The 21,277-nt window shown below is 43.0% G+C and overlaps 1 protein-coding gene across 4 annotated transcripts in view; it reads right to left on the reverse strand.

Moving 5' to 3' along the window:
• SMARCC1 (SWI/SNF related, matrix associated, actin dependent regulator of chromatin subfamily c member 1) overlaps positions 1 to 21,277 on the reverse strand; it is a 383,361-nt gene that overhangs the window by 48,771 nt on the left and 313,313 nt on the right. For all 4 annotated transcript variants that reach the window (XM_033931941.1, XM_033931940.1, XM_033931939.1 and 1 more), the window contains exons 25-26: positions 14,067 to 14,201; positions 6,732 to 6,987 (exon numbers count right to left, since the gene is read on the reverse strand). In XM_033931941.1, coding sequence (XP_033787832.1) covers positions 6,732 to 6,987; positions 14,067 to 14,201 — 391 coding nt within the window. The remainder of the gene's footprint in view (positions 1 to 6,731; positions 6,988 to 14,066; positions 14,202 to 21,277) is intronic.

The raw sequence follows: 21,277 nt of genomic DNA on the forward strand, positions 1-21,277 counted from the left end.
TGAGTCTTTTTCCAACAGCCATAATTAGTTTTAAGTAGTTATAAGTTAAAAATTTTTAAATTTTATTTTGAATAAAGTATTAATTCATTTAGTTGTATATTTCAGAGACTACATCGCCCAAATTAAAAAATCTTTTAAAAAATGCACTGTTGGTTCCCTGAAGCAGGAATGAAATGTGTCACGTCGGAACCCGCAAGTTGAAAGATAAGTTTGCTATTTAATTTTCAAACTATAAGGGCTCCTTTTATGAAGGTACGCGAAGCATTTTAGCACACGCATTGGATTAGGACGTGCTAGCCAAAAATCTACCGCCTGCTGAAAAGGAGACGGTAGCGGCTAGCGCTTGGGCAATTTAGTGTGCGCTATTCCGTGTGTTAAGTCCCTAGTGCAGCTTTGTAAAAGGAGCCCAAAGTGGATTGTTGCCAACCCGAACTGAAGAGCCGCAAACTGGAAATATTCCTGAAGTACATGAAACCTCAGATATTTTCTGTGGCCCAGAAAAATAGAAATAGGCAGGTATGTTTCCATGTCAGATCTAGAGAGGTGAGAAAATCTCCCGGAGTTTCCGCTGCAATGACTGAATAGGCCATTTCCATGTGGAAAAATGGGATCCTTAGACATGCATTGACAGCCTTGAGATCCCAAAATTGGCCTCCAGTCTTATGTGCCTTTCTTGGGCACTACAAAGTATATGGAGTATCTGCCAGAGCCTGATTCTTCTTTGGGTACTTGATTTTCAGCTCGAATATCCAAGAGCCTCTAAACTGTCACTCGGACCCTTGGCCTCTTTTTTGGCTTGAAGTAAAGGCTGCTTTGTTTACCTCTTTGGAATAACTACGAGACGGCATTGTATCTTCCAAAACAGACAATATTTGTTTATTGTTAGTATAATGGCTTACAAAATTATAGCAGCAAACATAGCAGAAAGAAATAAATATATTGTCAGTTCAGAATATGCAATGGAGAGAAGAACTTCACCCATATGCTTAGCAGGGGGCTAGCAGTTCCCCGTAGCATAAGTGAGTGAATCTCTCTGGCCCTATCTGTGATGCACATGTTTTCTATACAGAGAAATTCTTCCTTTGTTCCAAAAAGTACATCCCCGAATTCTGGTCATGTGACCCCCTATTGGAAAAATGTACACCTAACTATTCCTTCTCTCAGTCCACGCCTCTCTCACTCCCACCCCCCCTCCCCAGTAGGGGGGGGCCTTGCAGAAACAGAGAACTCTTGGTGAACTTTCTTTCTCCAGCTCTGAGATCATTATCACTTTGCAGATGCTAATTAGTTGTTTTACAATTCTGTGCATCTTCAGGATGGTGTCCTTCCTTGTATGCTGAAAGTTGGCAAAGGAGACCTTTCAACAATCCAGCTGCTTGTTTCCCATAACTCGGTTCAGAGAATGTTTTGGTACCAAGTTCTCTCATCTTGCAACACCCACATCGTCCTGCAGGGATCCTTGCTCATTATAAATGTTTTATGGCTTTCCAGGGTTCCTGGCATATGAAGTCATACAGCACTGATAACAGTTCAGCAGAACCTTGGAGAAATATCCTCCCAGCAGGGAATGGAGACAAAAACTTTGTAGCAGAGGTCAGCTGGGTTAGCATTACAAAGGATACATGTGTTCACAGACAGCAAGGTACATGCCGGGCCTGGCTATGGGAAAATATAGGTCTGTAGTGTCCAGCATACACAAGGTAGTCGTCCACAAGGTAGGCCTGTATGTCCAGGTTATCCATCTCAGGCTGTCCAGCTGGAGAATCTAGAAACAAATCTACTGGAAGACAACAAAACTTGATCCTGTGACTATCCAAGATGTCTAACACCCATCAGTCCAAGGAAATCTGTTCCCACGCCTTACAAAATACCAACAGCCTCCCCACAATGTGCGGAGGCATGGAGCTAACCTGACATCATTAAAACATTTTGAGGTTGAGTTGATGCAAGATCATGAAGGTTGTTGGCATCTGGAATTGCCAAATCATTGTCTGGAAAGATCTCTGAATGGATGAACTTGCATTATACTGGTGAGAATGGCAAGACGAACAAAAATTACTTCTATTCCCTTCAGATGGGCAACGAGGTCTGCTTTCTGACAGAGACTTAAGGTGGTGATCTGCCACACTAGCCATAAGGTCTAGGCCTTTACCATAACTTTCAAAGCACTGTTGTGTGGTTTATAACCACATTCAGCCCTGTCAGGAGATTTTACTTTGAAAGTTGTGGTTGAAAGCAGCAGTAAGGATCTGCGTACTGTAAGTGGTGGAATGAGCTTTTGCTCTTTTTCAACTTTTAGCAGGTGAGCATTTTCATTTCCCTTTTGGGTTTGTGTTTTGTGTTATAGGATAGCCTGGATTTGGTGCTAAGGCCCTGAAGCAGTGGTTACTGGTCACGAAACGATCGTCAGCCTGGCCTGTTTGTGTTCAGTGTTTTTTTACCTTTAATCATTCTCAGCTATTTTTTTGCTCCCACCTGCTAACTTTAAACATCGCCGACAAACTGAACACATTTTTTGTGTCTGTGTTTACAGAACAGGATATACGCAACATACCAGAAGCTGACAGACTATACCTAGGAAATGAAGATGGGAAACTGACTGGGTTGACGGTCAGTCTAGAAGAGGTATGCAGGCAGACTGACAGGCTTAAAAACGATAAATCCTCTGGACCATATTGCACCCATCTGAGGGTAATCAAGGAACTGAAAGGGGTTATAGCTGAACTGCTTCAACTAATAACCAATCTGTCGATCAAATCGGGAAGGATTCCGGAAGAGTGGAAAGTGGCGAATGTTACGCCGATCTTCAAGAAAGGTTCGAGGGGAGATCCGGGAAACTACAGGCAGGTGAGTCTGACCTTGGTACCGGGAAAGATGGTAGAGGCGCTGATAAAGGACCGCAATCTGATGAGGCCCAGCCAGCATGGCTTCAGTAAAGGAAGATCTTGCTTGACAAACTTGCTGTACTTCTTTGAGGGAGTTAACAGGAAGATAGACAAAGGTGACCCGGTCGACATTGTATATCTGGATTTTCAGAAGGTGTTTGACAAGGTCCCGCATGAACGACTACTTTGAAAAATTGTGAGCCATGAGATTGTGCCATTCAAAGAAATGCCTTAGAGAGACTTTATAGCCCTTGTAAGATAGGCTTTCAACTAACGGTCTCTTTCTGCACCACAAAAGAAATTTAAAGGGCAGAAACTAGAAACGGTGATACCAGGAAATTCTTTTTCACTGAAAGGGTGGTTGATTGCTGGAATAGTCTTCCACTTCAGGTCATTGAGGCCAGCAGTGTGCCTGATTTTAAGGCCAAATGGGATAGGCATGTGGGATCTATTCACAGTGACAGGTAGGGGAGGGTCATTGGGGTGGGCAGACTAGATGGGCCGTGGCCCTTATCTGCCGTCTAGATCTATGTTTCTATGATCAATGAATCAGGATCACCAAGAGACTTTCTCTATGAGTAAACTTCCTTCATTGTCCTCACCCTTACCTGAGGAATCTTTGGAATAGCTGGTGGGATTCAAACCTTTTTAGCTCTATATCCCCACCGGATTGAAGATCCCAAAGTCTTCCTGCCACCCTAAGGAGGCACTGTTGGAACACGTCACTGGAACTCAGAGGGTACTTACTGAAAGTATTCTGTGACAGTGAGACAGAACTGTAACCCCAAATCAAACAAGGGACTCCAAAAAGAGGGGAATCTCCCAAGATCCCCCACATTCCTGAGCTACAACTAGACTCTGGTTATGTGGGAAATGAGTAGTCTATAGGCAAAATGGAAAAATTATGTCTTACCTGATCATTTTCTTTCCTTTGGTGTTAACCAGACCAATCCAGAACGAATGGGTTATTTCTATCTACCAGTGAATGTAGACAGGAAAAAAAAAAGAAACATAGCAAATGATGGCAAATAAAGACCTGAATGGTCCATCCAGTCTGCTCATAAGTTATACCCATTAAAAAATACATGATTAAATTAACTTGTCTCTTCTTTGATATTTCTGGGTCATAGACTGTAAAGTCTGGTAATTGTCTTAGGTTCCAAATGCTGAAGTTGGCGTCCAAGCTCACTCCAACCTATTCAACCATCCCATTGTTTGCAGGATATCTACCGTAAAGTCTGGCCAATAACATCCTCATGTTCCAAGTTAGTGGAGTTCGCATTGATGCCCACCCCAGCTCATCCTATACCGAATCACCATATATGGGACACAGACTATGCAAGTCTGTCCAATACTGGCCTTAGTTCTTTTATTTACATCCTTTGTTTTCTAATTAGAGACCCTCTATTTTTATCTCATGCTTTTTTTTAATTACATCACCGTTTTCCTCTCCACCACTTCCCTTGGAGGGCATTTCAGGCATCTACTACCTTCTCCGTGAAAAAGAATTTCTTAACATTGCTTCTAAGTCTTCCTCCCTGTAACCTCAAATTATGCCCTCTAGTTTTACCATTTTTTCTTCTTTGGAAAAGATTTGGTTCTATATTAATAATTTTCAAGTATTTAAATGTCTGTATCATATCTCCCCTGTCTCTCCCCTCCTCCAGAGTATACATATTTAGGTTTTCCAGTCTTCTCATACTTATAAGAACATAAGAATAGCCTTACTGGGTCCATCAAGCCCAGTAGCTCATTCTCCTTGTGGCCAATCCAGGTCACTAATACCTGGCCAAAACCCAAAGAGTAGCAACATTCCATGCTACTGATCCAGGGCAAGCAGAGGCTTCCCCCATGTCTTAATAACAGACTATGGACTTTCCTCCAGGAATTTGTCCAAACCTTTCTTAAAACTAGCTACACTATCCGCTTTTACCACAACCTCTGGTAACGTATTCCAGAACTTAACTATTCTCTGAGTGGAAAAATATGTATTTCCTCCTATTGGTTTTAAAAGTATTTCATTGTAATTTCATCAAGTGTCCCCTAGTCTTTGTAATTTTTGACGGAGTGAAAAATCGATCCACTTGAACCCGTTCTACTCCACTCAGGATTGTGTAGATTTCAATCATATCTACCCTCAGCGTTCTCTTTTCCAAGCTGAAGAGCCCTAAACTTTTTAGTCTTTCCTCATATGAGAGGAGTTCCATCCCCTTTATCATCTTGGACGCTCTTCTTTGAATCTTTTCTAGTGCCGCTATATCTTTCTTGAGATAAGGAGACCATGTTGTACTGGTTTCTTTTTTGTATTACCAGTTTGACATTGATCAATCAGTTATGTTGTTTCAGAGTTACTGAATTTTTGCTGTTTACTCTGCATATACATGTGACTTAATTGTATCATGTTCTAGCTAACATTTGTATTTTTATGTTTACTATAAAACCAATAAAATCTTTTGAACTGAAAAAATACTGAAGGTGAGGTCAGACTATGTAGCGATAGAGAGGCATTATAATATATTTAGTCTTGATTACCATCCCTTTTTTAAATAATTCCTAGCATCTTCTTTTTGTTCAAACCCCTTACCATTTTCGTCACCTTAACTCTGGACCGCTTCAAGTCTTTTCAAGTCTTCAAGTCACCAGATATGGCCTCTAAAACTGAACACAATACTCCAAGTGTGGCCTCACCAATGCAGGGACATCAACACCTCCCATCTTCTGCTGGTTACTCTTCTTTCTATACAGCCTAGCATCTTTCTGGTTATAGCCACCGCCTTATCACAGTTTAAATGCCTTTAGATCCTCAGACACAATCACTCCAAGTACTTCATCTCTTAAGGGTTTTGTGCATCCTGGAATGTTCAGTATTTCAAATATCCAAGTAATGGTACTCATAAGGCTTATAGCTGACCATACTGAAAAGACCAGAGACAGATTATACATCAAACAAGCAATGAACTTTGACTTGACTGATGTACAGGTCTTTCATCTTGTCAGGATGTGTGAAGGAAATAAAAATGCAGAAGTAATTACATCTAAGGAGAAAGAACACATAAGCAAGATTAGACAGGGAGGGTTTCTGAACTGGTCTGGTAGGACTAAAAGAAAGAAAATGATTAGGTAAGACTATTTTTTTTCTTCCTTTTATTTGGTGAGGGTGGAGGGGATTCACAGTTTCTTCTTGTTCCTTTAGGCTCCTGGTTCAATGAAAATTGGGACTAGGATGTGGTTCTATGAACCCTCATTGATTAGTATCTGACAATTTCCCTCCTATTTTATATTCTTTACAAATTAATTTCTCCCTTACAATATTCTTCAGCTGTTCAGAGATAGATCATGCAGGTAGCAGTAGTACCCTATAATCATGAGTTGAAACACTAACTGTATATTAAGTGTTACTGCTGTGAAAAGACTGAGACGATTTCCACAGTATCCCCAGAAAAGTATTAGGGACTTAGATACGGCCCTGTTGTAGTTACACAGTGGTTTACATACAGGTACTCAAGCATTTTCCCTATCTGTCCCAGTGGGATCACAATCTATCTAATAATGTACCCGATGACCCAGAATAGCGTACAGGTCCTCTGCATGGCAACGGAAATCATTGCCACTGAGCCATCATTCCAGCCTTAAAAAGCTTGTTTCAGTGGTGGCCAGGAAATAAAATTAATTAGATGTATGCATTAATTATGACTATATTATGACCTGCCAGCCTTGAAACAGTATAGCTTAAAGCAAAGGCTTAATATTACTCATAAGCTTTTATCATTCATTCTGCCTCACACTACCAAAACTGTAAACCAGCTTCTGGTATATTGCTCCAACTGCCCTTTGTTAATCTATTACCTTGCTGTGATACATGAGGCAGGGGCATCTGATGGTGCATCGTGGAATATGGAGGTGGCTGCTGATGAGTCATAAGTCCTGAAAGGTTGGATGATGCAAGGGGTGCTAAGCCAGACCCAGCAGGCCCTGTAGACTGCTGCGTGTTTGAGCCATGCTGCTGCTCCAGTTGTTGACGAGCCCTCATTTCAGCATATTTCAGCTGCTCCATGTGAAAGTTCTGACGCTCTGTCAGCAGCTGTTGCCTTTGTTGTTCAAGCTGCAATATCAGAAAGAAAGGCAAGCTTAGAAAAACTGAAAAAGAAAACAAGAAAAAAGGAGCAGAGCTTTCTATGGGAATACAAGGGGTCAATATGTAGGAGTTAGGCCTGCACCAAGATTTTTACACAGAAGCTGAATACCTTTCACCTGCTAGTTCAGAGACTGTGCCTGCTAGTTCAGAGACAAGCCTCTGGCCTACTTCTGCTCCTTTAAGTGTTTTATCAATGACTCACTGAAGTGAAGCAACTGAGACTTGTTGTCATCACATGTTTCAGATTTGAAGCCCTATCTGGGGCATGCTAGTCTTTTTAGACAACTTGGAGACCAAACATTCTGGAGGCCACAAGGAGGAGCCAAGGTTTCTAGAATTTTCCCTGAGGTAATGTCTAAAGGATATTTCTGGAAGATGCTCAGGTCAAGAAGTTGGAACAGGAAATATGGAAAACATCTTCCCAAATAGGAACAGAGTCCAAAATACTATAAAAATGAAATCCCAAGAAGGCTCATGGTTCCTGGCCACCATTCTCTAAAGCAGGGGTGTCAAACTCAATCACATAAGGGGCCAAAATCTAAAACAGGCTAAGTCACGGGCCAAATTTTTTATTAAGATACTTAGTCTTAGTAGAAGTATAGATCCTTCCTCACCCTCAGACATCTGTGGCGTGGTCAGGCACTTATGTGCAGCGCCCTGATCCAACCTAGCTTTTACACTGGGACTGGATCCTTCGTCCTGCAAATGGATACTAAGGCAGTGTGGTGAGAAGCTTGGAGCACTGCTGGGAATGGGGCAGTGAGTTCAGGTGCTTGGAGCACCACAGAGACTGGGGCTGGTACAGTCACCGCAGGTCACATAAAACGGCCAGGCAGGCCGGATTCGGCCCCCGGGCCTTGTGTTTGACATGTGTGTTCTAAAGCACTGTTCTTCAACCTCCGGTCCGCAGAAAATTCCTGCCGGTCCGCACAGGGCTGGCGAGATCGACGCCGTTAAATTTCTTGCCCCAGTGGTGTTGGCGGAAATCTACTGTTCCTCCCAGCCTCGGGCGATCAAGACAGGACACAGTACTCGAGGTGAAGTCTCACCATGGATCTGTATAACGGCAGTATAACTTCAGGCTTTGGCTAATAAAGCTCCTTCTGATGCAACCTAGCATTTGTCTAGCCTTTGCTGAAGCTTTCTCCACCTGATTGGCAGCTTTCATATCTTCCCGGATGATTACTCCCAAGTCCCATTCTGCTACAGTTCTTGTTAGGTTTTCACCATTCAGTGTGTATGTTCTGCATGGATTACTGCTTCCAAGGTGCATTACCTTACATTTTTTGGCATTAAAATTCAGTTTATATTTGACCTTATTATTTTTTCTGGGAGAACTTTTCTTTTGGGATCCCTTTTTGCTTTTCATGATCATGAAGCCATTGTCTTTGTTGTGTGGTTTGTCCTACATGTTTATATATTGATGATAATTGATTTTATATAAATCTAAATTATATTGTGATATTGTGACATTTTGAGATGAATAAAAGTTTTTTGTTTTTTTTTTCCAAATCTTTATTCATTTTGATACATACATTAAGTGTACATTAAATACAAACTATCATAATAAGCTTATTCAGATATATTTTTTGTTTATCAACGCTTGTTATATTCATACTGTGTATGTGATTGAATGTGAGGGGTTCTTAGCTTGTTTTGATTTTTTTATGCCCCTTTTTTTGCATATTTTTTTCTCTCTTGTCATTTTTGGTAGATTAAAATTCAGTTGCCAAGTATTGGACCATTGTTCCAGTAAAAGTAGGTCCTGCTCCATAGTGTCGTGCACGGTAGCGTTGTCAGGTTCTGCTGCGCTGCCCACAACATTGCATAGTTTTGCGTCATCAGCGAATATCATAATTTTGCCTCAAAGTCCCTGAGGCAGGTCCCTTACAAAGATATTAAATAGTATTGGGCCCAAGACCTAGCCCTGCGGCACTCCACTGGTCACTAACGACGTTTTTGAGGGAATACCGTTTACCATCACCCTCTGAAATCTGCCACTAAGCCAGGCTTCTACCCATGCAGTCAGTGTTTCTCCTAGGTCCATCATATTCATCTTGTTCAATAACCTACGGTGTGGGACACTATCAGAAGCCTTACTGAAGTCCAAATATACGATGTCTTCTGAAGGGATTGGTTCTATAGCTCGAATATCTAGTAGCATTGCTCAGACCCTCTCTGCTTTCTCTGGCTGTCCTGCCAGCGAATCCATGAACCAGTCACAGAGAGGGTTTGCGAACTCTATTTTGTAACCCTTTCTAATATCTAGGACCCAGCGGTTGGACATTATCCATTCTCAAGCCTCCAGATAGTCCAAGAGCCGATGTCCAATCTTCAGAGGAGTGGTTTGATGACTGGCATCAATGTGGCTTTTTAGCTGGCACTGTGAAGTGGGAACCTTGAAAGACTCTCTGGGTAGAGGCTCCTGTAGAATACTGGTGAGAGTGCCGGGAGCCACGAAAGGACTCCTAGCTCTGGCCTCTAGGAGCTTAGGGTCTGCTTTCTGGTAAAGATCCTAGTTGGCGATCTTGTACACTGGCCATAAGATCATCTAGGCTCTTGTTAAACAGCATCTGTCTCCTGAAAGGGAGCCTGCTGAGCGTCACTTTAGAGGTCAAATCAGCTGCCCATTGCCTGATCCAAAACATAAGACGGGCAGAGATTGGAAATGCTGAGACTTTCCCCATGACTCTGATTACTACATAGTCTATTCCCGCCAACAAAAGATGAGGGTAGGGGCTCAGAGTCTGTCAGGCTCTGATTTCATAGCCTATAATGACAGGTGCATGCCACGAAGGAGGCCGCAGCTCCAGCCTTCACCCCTAAGGCTAAAGCCTCAAACTGCCTCCTGAGGACTGAAAAAGTATGACAGAATATAAATAAAGCTATTATTATTATATCTCTGTGGTCCTGAAGATTCTTTAAAACCGTGCCTTCCTCGCTTGGTAGAGAAATGCATTTGGTCACCTGGGCTATCAGGAAATCCACTTTTGGTAGCAAATATTTGTTGGAAATCCTGTTCCATGGGATAAAGTTTAGTCATTGTTTTAGCAACCTGTGACTAGGATCCTCGTATCTGGGTGCCATGGAAAAGACATGGGTTGAGACCAGACCTCAATCAGAAGAGAACACTGGGAGGAAAGGGTTTGCAGAGGGTCTATCTTCAGTTCTCTGAGGGACTCAGTAATGATCTCCAGTAAAGCAGAGGACATAAAAAGATACCAGCTTCTGGCCCTCTGGATGAGTGGCTGCTTCTACCATCAGGGAAGCCTCACTTTGGCACAGTAAAGGGATCTAATCCAACCCCTTATCCTCTGAGTCCTATCTGATGGACTATCATAGACCAGAATAGCTTCCGCTCTCAGAGAAGAAGCGCTTTGAGTCTCCAAGGCCGGTGTGCTGGTTCACTCTGTGGACCTGACTGGAGGATTTCTGCCTTGTGCATAAGCCTGCCAGAGGAGATTAATGAACTCTGGGGTAAAGGCCTGAGAGGGAAACTCTCTTTGCCTCTTGGGGTGGAACAAATGCTTTTTCTTGGGCTATGAAGCATCTACACCCTTACAGCACACAGGGCTACAGAAGGTATTTCATTCCCCCCAAAGGGACAATCTGCCATTGGCCTGTGAAGGGGCTAAGGGTGAAGCTCCTGCCCCCCCATCCTGTACCACGTGGCATAAGGAGAAATTAGGCTCTTACCTGCTAATTTACTTTCTTTTAGCTTCTCCAGACTGGCATAGGTTAATCTTACAAGCGGGTTATATCTCATCATGACCAGCAGGTGGAGACAAACAAAACTCTGAAATAATACATAATAGGTATCTTTTCCTATTCCTATCAGTCTGCCGAATAACCAAACAGAACTAAGTACTTGAAACAGAAATAAACAAGACTCTAAACAGGAGTAACAACTAATATACCAGAATGCTGTTGGAAAATGCAAAGGAGAGATCCCGGCAATAAAATGTCCCCATAGCTCGCTAGCCGTTCTTCAATTCTCCCCGGCCCTGGAAAAATACTAGAACCAAAGAAAAAACCAAAATCTGCACGCGCAACACTCACAAGAATAACACGACAACAGACAGGGTGGGGTCCTATGCTGGTCTGGAGAGGCTAAAAGAAAGTAAATTAGCAGGTAAAAACCTAATTTCTTATTCTTTAGCAACTCTCCAGACCGGCATAGGTTAATCTTACAAGCGGGACATACCAAAGTAGTCCCCATCATGGGTGGGACCACCGAAGGGCTGACACTAGAACACGGTTGCGTCCCAACGTCCACACGGTAGTATCTGACAAAGGAATGCAAGGAAGACCAAACAGCAGCCTTACAAATATCTACTGGAGGCACTAGCGAAGACTCAGCCCAAGAGGTCGCCTGACCCCGAGTGAAATGAGAACATAAGAACATAAGAATAGCCTTACTGGGTCAGACCAATGGTCCATCAAGCCCAGTAGTCCGTTCTCACGGTGGTCAATCCAGGTCACTAGTACCTGGCAAAAACCCAAGGTGTAGCAATATTCCATGCCACCAATACAGGACAAGCAGTGGCTTCCCCCATATCTTTCTCAATGACAGACTATGGACTTTTCCTCCAGGAACTTGTCCAAACCTTTCTTAAAACCAGCTAAGCTATTCGCTCTTACTACATCATCTGGCAACCCATTCCAGAGTCTGATTGAAAAAAAAAATTCCTCCTTGTAGTTTTAAAAGTATTTCCCTGTAACTTCGAATGTCTCCTAGTCTTTGCAATTTTTGATGGAGTGGAGCTCACAGGGGGGAACATAGGGCAAAATAAGTGTTGAAAGATAGTGAGGGGCAGCTGAGTGAATACATTTGTAAGTCAATAAGAGGAGTTTGAATTGTATTCAGAAATGGATGGGAAGCCAATGAAGCGACTTTAGGAGAGGGGTAACACGAGTATAGCAGCTCTCACGGAATATGAGTCATGCAGCTGAATTCTGGATAGATTGAAGGGGAGAAAGATGGCAGAGCAGAAGATCTGAGAGTAGCGAGTTGCAGTAATCTAAGTACGAGGTGATGAGGGCATGGGGGAGAGAAAGAAGGACATGCTGGATGGAAGGGGATAGATAGGGTAGAGAGTGAAAGACTGGGGAATAAGAGGAAGGGAAATGAAGTGTGGTGTGAGAGACAAGAGATAGAAAGCTGTAGGAAACTGAAGACTATAGAGTAAGAATGAAAGAAGAGAGGGAGAAAAATAAACTGAAGAACACAGAGGGAAAAACCCAATGTAAAGATGAATGTAGTAGAGGAGAGGAAGACGTTTCATAGACAAAAGCGTGCGCCGACAATCCCACTTTACTTATCAGAGATCACGCTGGCGTTGTGGGGGGTTTGGGGGGATGTAAACCCCCTCATTTACTGGAAACTTAATTTTTTCCCTCTTTTTTAGGGAAAAAGTGAAGTTTTCAGTATAATGTGGGGGTTACAACCCCCCAAACCCCCCCCCATGCCAGCGCGATCTCTGTTAAGTAAAGTGGTGGGGTTTCCCCCCACACCCCTCGTCGGAGCCCTTTAAAATACTGTTTTTCTTCGGTGTGCTTCCACCTTGCGCTCAGTTGTCTGCGCTGGGTTGTCGGCGCGCCTTTGTCATCGCGCGCTTTTGACCTGTCACCGAGGAAGACAGGAGGAGAGAGAAAAATGACAATGAACACAAAATCCCAGATACGAGAGTTAAGAGAAGACAAAGGAAAGTAGAAAGCAGAGACTGAGACTAACATGATTATAAAAGTAGAAAAAAGGGAAGGGTGGAGTTGGGGAATAATTTTATAAGATATGTTATAATATGTTATATAACGTGTATATTCTATTCTAGTTGTAAATGTGATGAAGGGTGGGTGGGTAGGGGTTATTACACTATTAGATTTTATGTGTTATATATAGTGCTATATTGGAATTACTTGTATGATGTATTTTTATGCATTTGTTTTGATTTGAAAATGAATAAAGATTTAAAAAAAGAAAAAAAAGAATAAAGAAAAGTAGAAAAAAGGATTGTATTTTAAATTCTGAATGAAGTACAAAACTCAGAACTGAAAGTCTGATATATCATAGGGAAGAGGGTGGAACATGGGGCATGGCTGGGGCGTGGCCACGTGTCCTCTTTTTTTGTCTTCACAAATATGGTAACCCTATCCTTGGAGAAGAAAGATGAGCCTTGAGAAATACCAGAACAGGCTTCTTCTGAAGAAGGTATGCCAGACTGGAGGTGGGATCTCTCTACAACATCCCTGTAGGTCTCCTCTATGTACCTCTCTGTCTTCCTCAGCTCCTCTAAGTCTGCAATTCTAGCTTCAAAGGAATGGACTTGTTCTTTGAGAGCAAGGAGCTCTTTGCAATGAGCACTCATGTATAATTTTTCACCAACTGGGAGATAATCATTATGTGGAACTTGGTACAAAAGACTGGATAGCTTCCCTCTTGCTGCTAGACTACTGTCTGCATCTATTATTGAGCTGCTTAATAAAATCCTATTAAGGTACTAGGGATGTTAGACTTGTATGTTTCAGGTTTGTGGAGATTATCCTTGTTAAGATCAGCTGGGGGGCTGTGGAGAATAATTTAAGAGTAGTATAAGAGTAATTTGAGCATAGAGTTGGGTGGGCTGTGGGGAGGGTGGGTGGGCAGACCGCAGTTCACAGGTTGATGTGAAAACTATCTTTAATGCTGAGCCTCTACAACCACTCTTTTAGAACCAGGCTTATTGAGGGTTAGGCACTAGGCCAGCATTCCTCCCCTCAAGGATCACCTGTGGAGTCTGATCTCTAAGAAAGTCCTCAGAGCTCAGTCTTCAGAATATAACAATTTGAAACATCATCTCCTAGGTTGAGGCATCCATTTCAGTCCCTTATTTCTATGATTTTATAAGATCTATATCCAAAGGAAATGGTAATGTTTTTATCTTGTAATCTGATAAATACTCTTCAGTGGTTAAGGGAATGCTTAAGCTGCAGAACAGCACCAAACTGTGAAATTTGTCCATATCAGTTAGCTTTGAGCAGTTATCTTCATACAGAGTATCTCTACTTACAGCCTCTTTTTCTCTGTCCATAATGGTTTCCAGCTCTTCAAAATGACGAAGTTTGATCTCAAGTTTCTTCATTTGTGTTTCCACAAGGAGAGCAACAAGGGATTTGATCTTTCTCTCTTCTACTGCTGCTAGATGCTGTACACAAAGAGTGCATTTTATTGACAGAATGGCTGCATACACAAGATATTACCTGATAAATGTTGTAATACTCTGCTAAAATACTATAAAAATATCACTAAAGTCCATATAGAGATAGAAAATTAAAGCAGTACTGTGTAAACAAAATCTTCAATGTGTATTTTACAAAACAGAATTTTTAAAATCTACTACTAACTCTAGTCACTGTGGTATCTTCCTCTGGTTATCAGCATCCAAATAGTGGTCATGAGAATACACAAGGAATGATAATTAGGTTCAAATGATTTTTTATTGATGCAAACAACAGCAAACACAACACCAGGGCACCCCAAAGGTGCACAGTACAAACAATGATGCATCATATACAATAATATAACAAGCAGGTACAGAAGAAAAGTAACATCAACCAAACTCCCCCCCATCCTACTCTACATAGGGCGAGAGAGATTAAGGAGGCGGAAGGCACTCCGAGGCCCTGGACTCTTATGAGCTCCAAAGATGCCACACCACCCCTTCCCCCCACCCAATCCTCTTATCCTATCCGTGACTAAGTGCCAGAACCGTTCAATACTCCCCACCTTCCCTCACCAACCCCTCTTCCCCTCCCTCCCAATGGTAATTAAAGACAATTTTGTAATAGTGGGTCATGAGATTTTCAAATCCCTCATAACTATTTAATGTTGCTAAGTTTGACAGATTTGTGACTTATATTTTGTACCACTCTGACTTTTGTATGTGTATTGTTTTGGGAAACTATATATGCCCTTTTTGTTTATGGTAGTATATAACACATGACATACTGTGGAATAAATGAGCTTGTTCCTATATTGACTTGTAGGGAGAGAGTTTGAGTGTTTCATGTTCCTCAAAGCGATCTCCATTGACCACTACACTCTGTCATCTTCCACTCAACCAGTTCCTAACTCAGTCGATCATTTTGGGGCCCATCCCAAGGGCACTCAGTTTATTTATTAGATGTCTGTTAAGGTACCAGGGGTGTGTGTGTGTGGATTTGAACCCATGACTTGAAGAAAATGGAAGAAATGCCTTTAACAATTGAACCACTGGAGCTTCCGTTTAGGCAGGGGTTCCTATTATTTTTTTAGTGACATTCTGCCATCTAGGTGCATATTGATGATATCAAGATCAGACATGTCCACTTGCTCTGAACCACAGCTATTGTGAATAGGGTTCTCTTCTTATTTTCTTAAACTTTGGGAACGAGGTTTAGTATGAAATATATTTTTTCATGTGCTTTGCTTGAGTAATGCATTCTTAAATATCTTTTTACCTTAACATCAAACTGGAGGAGAGGAAGTGACGTCACCAGCCTGCATGGATGGCTGAGTGCTGAGCTCTGCATACCTCATCACTAAAGCAAGGCTCATCTCCTTCTAAGCTGTCGAACAAAGCACCTCATTTGGATTCACTGAGCTGTGGAAAGAAGTCAGTCTTACCTGGAGGCTTGCATGGCTCAGTCCGCTAGCGCTAAATTAAAAAATTTTGCGTTTCAAACCAGTGGCTTGGGAGTGGTTCAAATGGTGACGCAGAGTTCTCCTTCAGCGAAGTCGGAAGTGCTTGCAGGCGACACCCCTGCTGAACTATCGGCTCCTCAGTCGGTGGAGCTGATTCACGAAGTGAAGGAATTGCTTCAGATAATCAGTGGCGATCGTAAAATTGTGTGGGCAAAGCTGGCTATTTTAGCAGCAGACTTGAGGTGAGAGATTGCAGCACTAGGGCACAGTGTACATGAAACAGAGGAGTGTTTGGAGGACTATCAAGACCAATTGTTATACCTTGATGCCAGAGCGATGGATATTTCTCATCAAATTGAGGACCTTGAAAATCATAGCAGGCAATCTAATCTACAGATCTGGGGTCTTCCCGAGATTGCTTAGTATACTAACTATACACAAGTAGTGCAGAAGATTGCGAGTATGTTGTTAACTGCGGATTCTACCTCGGTTCCGTCTGAATCAGTGGGCACTGAATGTGCTCATAGAGCACTAGTAGCACCCAGGGGGAATAAACCCCAGGACATTATTGCCTGTTTTCAAGACTATCACACTAAGGAGGCGATTATGAAAGTTGCAAGAGGGAAAGATGTTATTACTTGGGACACATATGAAACCGAGATCTATTAAAACCTTGCGTCTGTAATGCTCTGTAGGAGAGGGGAGTTAAGACCTCTTCTTGCTCACCTTAGGGGGCTCAATATAAAATATCTCTGGAGACATCCGTTCGCCCTGCTTTTTTATTTGGAAGGCGAATCTCGCTGGACTAAGTTTACAGCCCTTAATGGAGATGACGTTTAATGTCTATGATCCTTGTTTAGTCAAGGGAAATCATGCCTCACCCTACTGCATTTCTTTGAAGGGCTGAAAGAACATGTGGATAAAGGTGAGCTGGCAGATATTGTGTATTTGGATTTTCAAAAGGCATTTGACAAAGTATCTCATAAAAGACTTCTGAGGAAATTAGAAAGTCATGGGATAGGAGGTAATGTCCTATTATGAATTAAGAACTGGTTGAAAGACAGGAAACAGAGAGTAGGTTTAAATAGTCAATATTCTAATTGGAGAAGGATAAATAGTGGATCAGCAGCGCTTGTTTTTTGTGGTCAATATTCTGAATTGAGAAGGGTAAATAGTAGACAGCGGCGTTTGTTTTGTGTGTTCCTCTTTGGTGTGGGCGCTAGGAGCACATAGTGCCAATTTGAATGTAAGGTAGATCACCAGCGTTTGTTTTATGAGGTCTTCTTGAAAACACTGAGTAAGCCAGTAATTGGACTTTAATTGTTTTGCAGGCTTTACCCTCCCTATCCCTGAGGCAGCCACGAGGCAAAATGCTTTGGCCATCGCCGGTTGGGGTGGGAGCTTGTGCCTGAATACGTCTAAAGATAAGTCTACTGAGGACTGCTATCACTAACTAATGATAACTTTGCCGCTACTTTTTTTTTATATCATTTTTATTACAGAGGCAACCAGAGGAAACAGGCATGACACAATGTGTACAAACAGAAAGAGTAATACAGACTTACAATAGCTGTCAACTACAGTGCAAACTGCACCAAAATGCAGAGGCAATAACAAACAGATAGGAAGAGGAGCCCAACAACACCCACCAGTGTGGTGTCAAAAAAATGAACCAAAGCAGAGGCACCGAATGTGGGCTGAAACAACAAAGCTGATTAAGGCTCAAGTTCCCCTTCCCAAGATGATCCAACCACATGGCCATCCCACTTCCCCCGTCAGCCCCATAATTTTCGAAGTCATAGTTCCCTAGCACAAGGAACAACAGGCACACCACACTACACAAGCCAGACAAGCAAACAAACATACCACAAACTTACTCCCCAGTCATACTCCCCCCCCCCCCTCGGGAGACTAGAGGTAGCTGCAGGAACACATTCCACAATGCCAGATAGACCCGCACCTCAGGGTTGGACGAGCATTTATAATAACAACTCTCAAAATGGCCCAACTCAAACATCTGACTCAACCAGCTCTCCAAAGGAATAGCCCCATCCTGGATCCAATGTTGTAAGATCGTTCTGCGGAATGCCAACAAAGTCAGATAAATAAATCGGCGCTGTGGTACTGTAAGGCCCTGGTCCTCCAACAAAGTCTGATCACCAAGAAGTAAGGTATTATAGTACCACTCCAGGTTCCGCTGCATTACTAATTGAAGATGCGCAAAGGAAAAATTCCATAAGGAGAGTTTGGGACACTCCAGGAACGAATGCAGGAGCATCCCGGTAGCCCCCTTGCATTTAGTGCACAGTTTGTCCCCCCATAGGCCCATACGGGCACCTTTCGCTTTAGTAATGTAGGCCCTATGTAGGACTTTAAATTGAGTCTCATGCCAAGCTGCAGATTTCACAAAAGTATGCAAGATGCCAAAAAGTTCCAGAAATGTATCAGGGGTATAATGTGCAGAGAGGTCTCAGTTCCACAAGTCCAGTAGAAAATCTAAGTGGCCCAGGGAAGCAAAGGAACGAACCACCCGATACCACACCGAGAGGGAGCTCTGGGAGGCCGGAACACTGAATAAATACTCAACTAAGAGACCGCATTGCCACTCCAATCCATACTGCTGGTGTAGACTCTGAAAATAATGCCGGGGTTGTAAGTAAGCAAAAAAAATTGATGATTGGGAATCTCCCAGGTATCCTTGAAATGAGCAAACGTGGAGAAAGCACAGTTACTTACCGTAACAGGTGTTATCCAGGGACAGCAGGCAGCTATTCTCACATATAGGTGAAGTCATCCGACGGAGCCCCGATGCGGACGCCTCACAAGCAGACTTGCTTGAAGAAACTAGAAGTTTTGAGTCGCCTTCCTGCCCAGCACAGGGCACGTCTTCTCAGTTCAGATAGCCAGCAGAGAAGCCAATCAGGGGAGGTGGGTGGGTTGTGAGAATAGCTGCCTGCTGTCTTTGGATAACACCTGTTACGGTAAGTAACTGTGCTTTATCCTAGGACAAGCAGGCAGGTATTCTCACATATGGGTGACCTCCAAGCTAACCAGAATGGGATGGTGGGAGTGTTGGCAACTTAGGAGAATAAATTTTGTAATACTGTCTGGCCAAATTGTCCATCCCTTCTGGAGAAAGTATCCAGACAATAGTGAGAAGTGAAGGTATGAACCGAGGACCAATTAGCAGCCTTGCAAATTTCCTCAATAGATGTAGATTAGAGGAAAGCTACTGAAGCTGCCATTGCTCTGACTTTATGGGCTGTGACTTTATTGTGAAGGGTAATCCAGCCTGGGCATAACAGAATGAGATACAAGCAGCCATCCAGTTGGAGATGATACGCTTAGAAATAGGATGTCCCAATTTATTTGGATCAAAGGAGACAAAAAGTTGAGAAGCAGATCTGTGTGGTTTGGTGCGTTCCAAGTAGAAGGCCAAAGCACGTTTACAGGCCAGAGTATGAAGAGCTCATTCTCCAGGGTGAGAATGAGGCTTTGGAAAAAACACTGGAAGTACGATGGATTGGTTGAGATGAAATTTTGAGACCACTTTAGGTAGGAATTTCGGATGAGTACGAAGAACCACCTTATCATGATGGAACACAGTGAATAGTGGGTCAGTAACTAAAGCTTATAGCTCACTGACTCGTTGAGCAGAAGTGAGGGCAATGAGAAATACCACTTTCTAAGTGAGATACTTCAGATGAGCCTTATCAATTGGTTCAAATGGAGTCTTCATGAATTGGGAAAGGACAACATTGAGGTCCCAAACAACAGGAGGCGGTTTGAGAGGAGGTTTGACATTGAAAAGTCCTTTCATGAATCTGGCAACCACTGGATGAGCAGAGAGGGGTTTCCTTTCAATAGATTGATGAAAAGCCGCAATTGCACTGAGATGGACTCGTATAGATGTAGACTTGAGGCCAGAATTGGATAAGTGCAAAAGATAATCCAAAACAGAAGATGAGGAGGAATGCTGAGGCTCCTTATGATGAGAAAAACACCATGTAGAAAATCTAGTCCATTTTTGGTGATAGCATTGTCTAGTTGTAAGCTTTCTAGAAGCTTCTAAAATGTCTCTTACAGATTGAGAAAACTGAAGAGGGGTTATGTTGAGAGGTACCAGGCTGTCAGGTTGGGATGAAGTAGAGATCCCTTACTCTGTGTAAGCCAAGAAGGAAAAACTGGTAGAAGGTATGGCTCCCTGCTGCTGAGTTGAAGTAGAAGGGAGTACCAGGGTTATCTCTGCCACCGAGGAGCGATTAGAATCATGGTGGCATGATCGGTCTTCAACTTGACCAGAGTCTTGAGAATGAGAGGGAATGGAGGAAATGCATAGAGGAAAAGATTCGTCCATTCCAGAAGAAAAGCATCTGCCTCGAGGCGGTGAGGAGAGTATATCCTGGAGCAGAACTGAGGCAGTTTGTAGTTGTGGGGAGCTGCAAAGAGGTCTATCTGAGGCATTCCCCATTGTGAAAAAATGTGATGAAGATGCGAGGAATGGAGAGTCCATTCGTGAGGTTGTAGGAGACGACTCAAGTTGTCCGCCAAGCAATTTTTTGCCCCTTGAATGTAGACAGCTTTGAGGAAGGTGTTGTGACGGATTGCCCAGTCCCAAACCTCCAGAGCTTCTTGACAAAGGGAGGCAGACCCTGTCCCTCCCTGTTTGTTGACATAATACATGGCGACTTGGTTGTCTGTGCGAATGAGGATTACTGTGTCGTGAAGGAGATGTTGAAAAGCATGGAGAGCTTTGAGGATCGCTCTGAGTTCCAATTGATTGATATGACACTGATGATCTGTACTGGTCCAGAGGCTTTGAGCACGGAGACCATCGAGATTAGCGCTCCTAGCGTAGGTAGAAGAGTCTGTCGTGAGGACCTTCTGATGAGGGGGCATTTGAAAAAGCAAGCCTCTGGAAAGATTGGAAGAGAGCATCCACCAACGGAGAGACTTCTTCAAAGAAGGAGTGACTGTGATGTGTCGAGAAAGAGGATCGCAAACCTATGTCCATTGAGATGCCAGGGTCCACTGAGGTGAAGTCTGGCAAAAGGAGTCACGTTTAATGTGGAGGCCATGTGACCCAGAAGTACCATCATGTGTCTTGCTGAGATAGAAGAGCGGGAAGACACTGTGTGTCAGAGTTGAAGAAGAGCTTCCAGACGTTGTTGTGGAAGAAATGTTCTGAGTAGGACAGTGTCCAGAACAGCTCCAATGAATTGTAGATTCTGTGAGGGCTGAAGTTGAGATTTGGGAAAGTTGATTTCGAATCCCAAACTTTGTAGGAACCAGGTAGTCCGTTGGGTCGCTACAATAATCCCTTGAGCAGTGAAATCTTTGATGAGCCAGTCGTCGAGGTAAGGAAATACCTGAAGACCATGATTCCGTAGAGCTGCTGCTACCACTACCAGGCACTTGGAGAACACTTTGGGAGATGAGGCCAGGCCGAAGGGTAGAACTCTGTACTGGTAATGAAGATTCCCCACTCGAAATCTGAGGTATTGACGGGAGGCCGGATGGATGGGAATATGAATGTAGGTCTCCTTGAGATCCAGAGAGCATAACCAGTCGTTCTGCACGAGAAGGGGATAAAGAGAT

The sequence above is a fragment of the Geotrypetes seraphini genome, chromosome 2 (genome assembly GCF_902459505.1).
Source record: "Geotrypetes seraphini chromosome 2, aGeoSer1.1, whole genome shotgun sequence".
Lineage (NCBI taxonomy): Eukaryota > Metazoa > Chordata > Amphibia > Gymnophiona > Dermophiidae > Geotrypetes > Geotrypetes seraphini.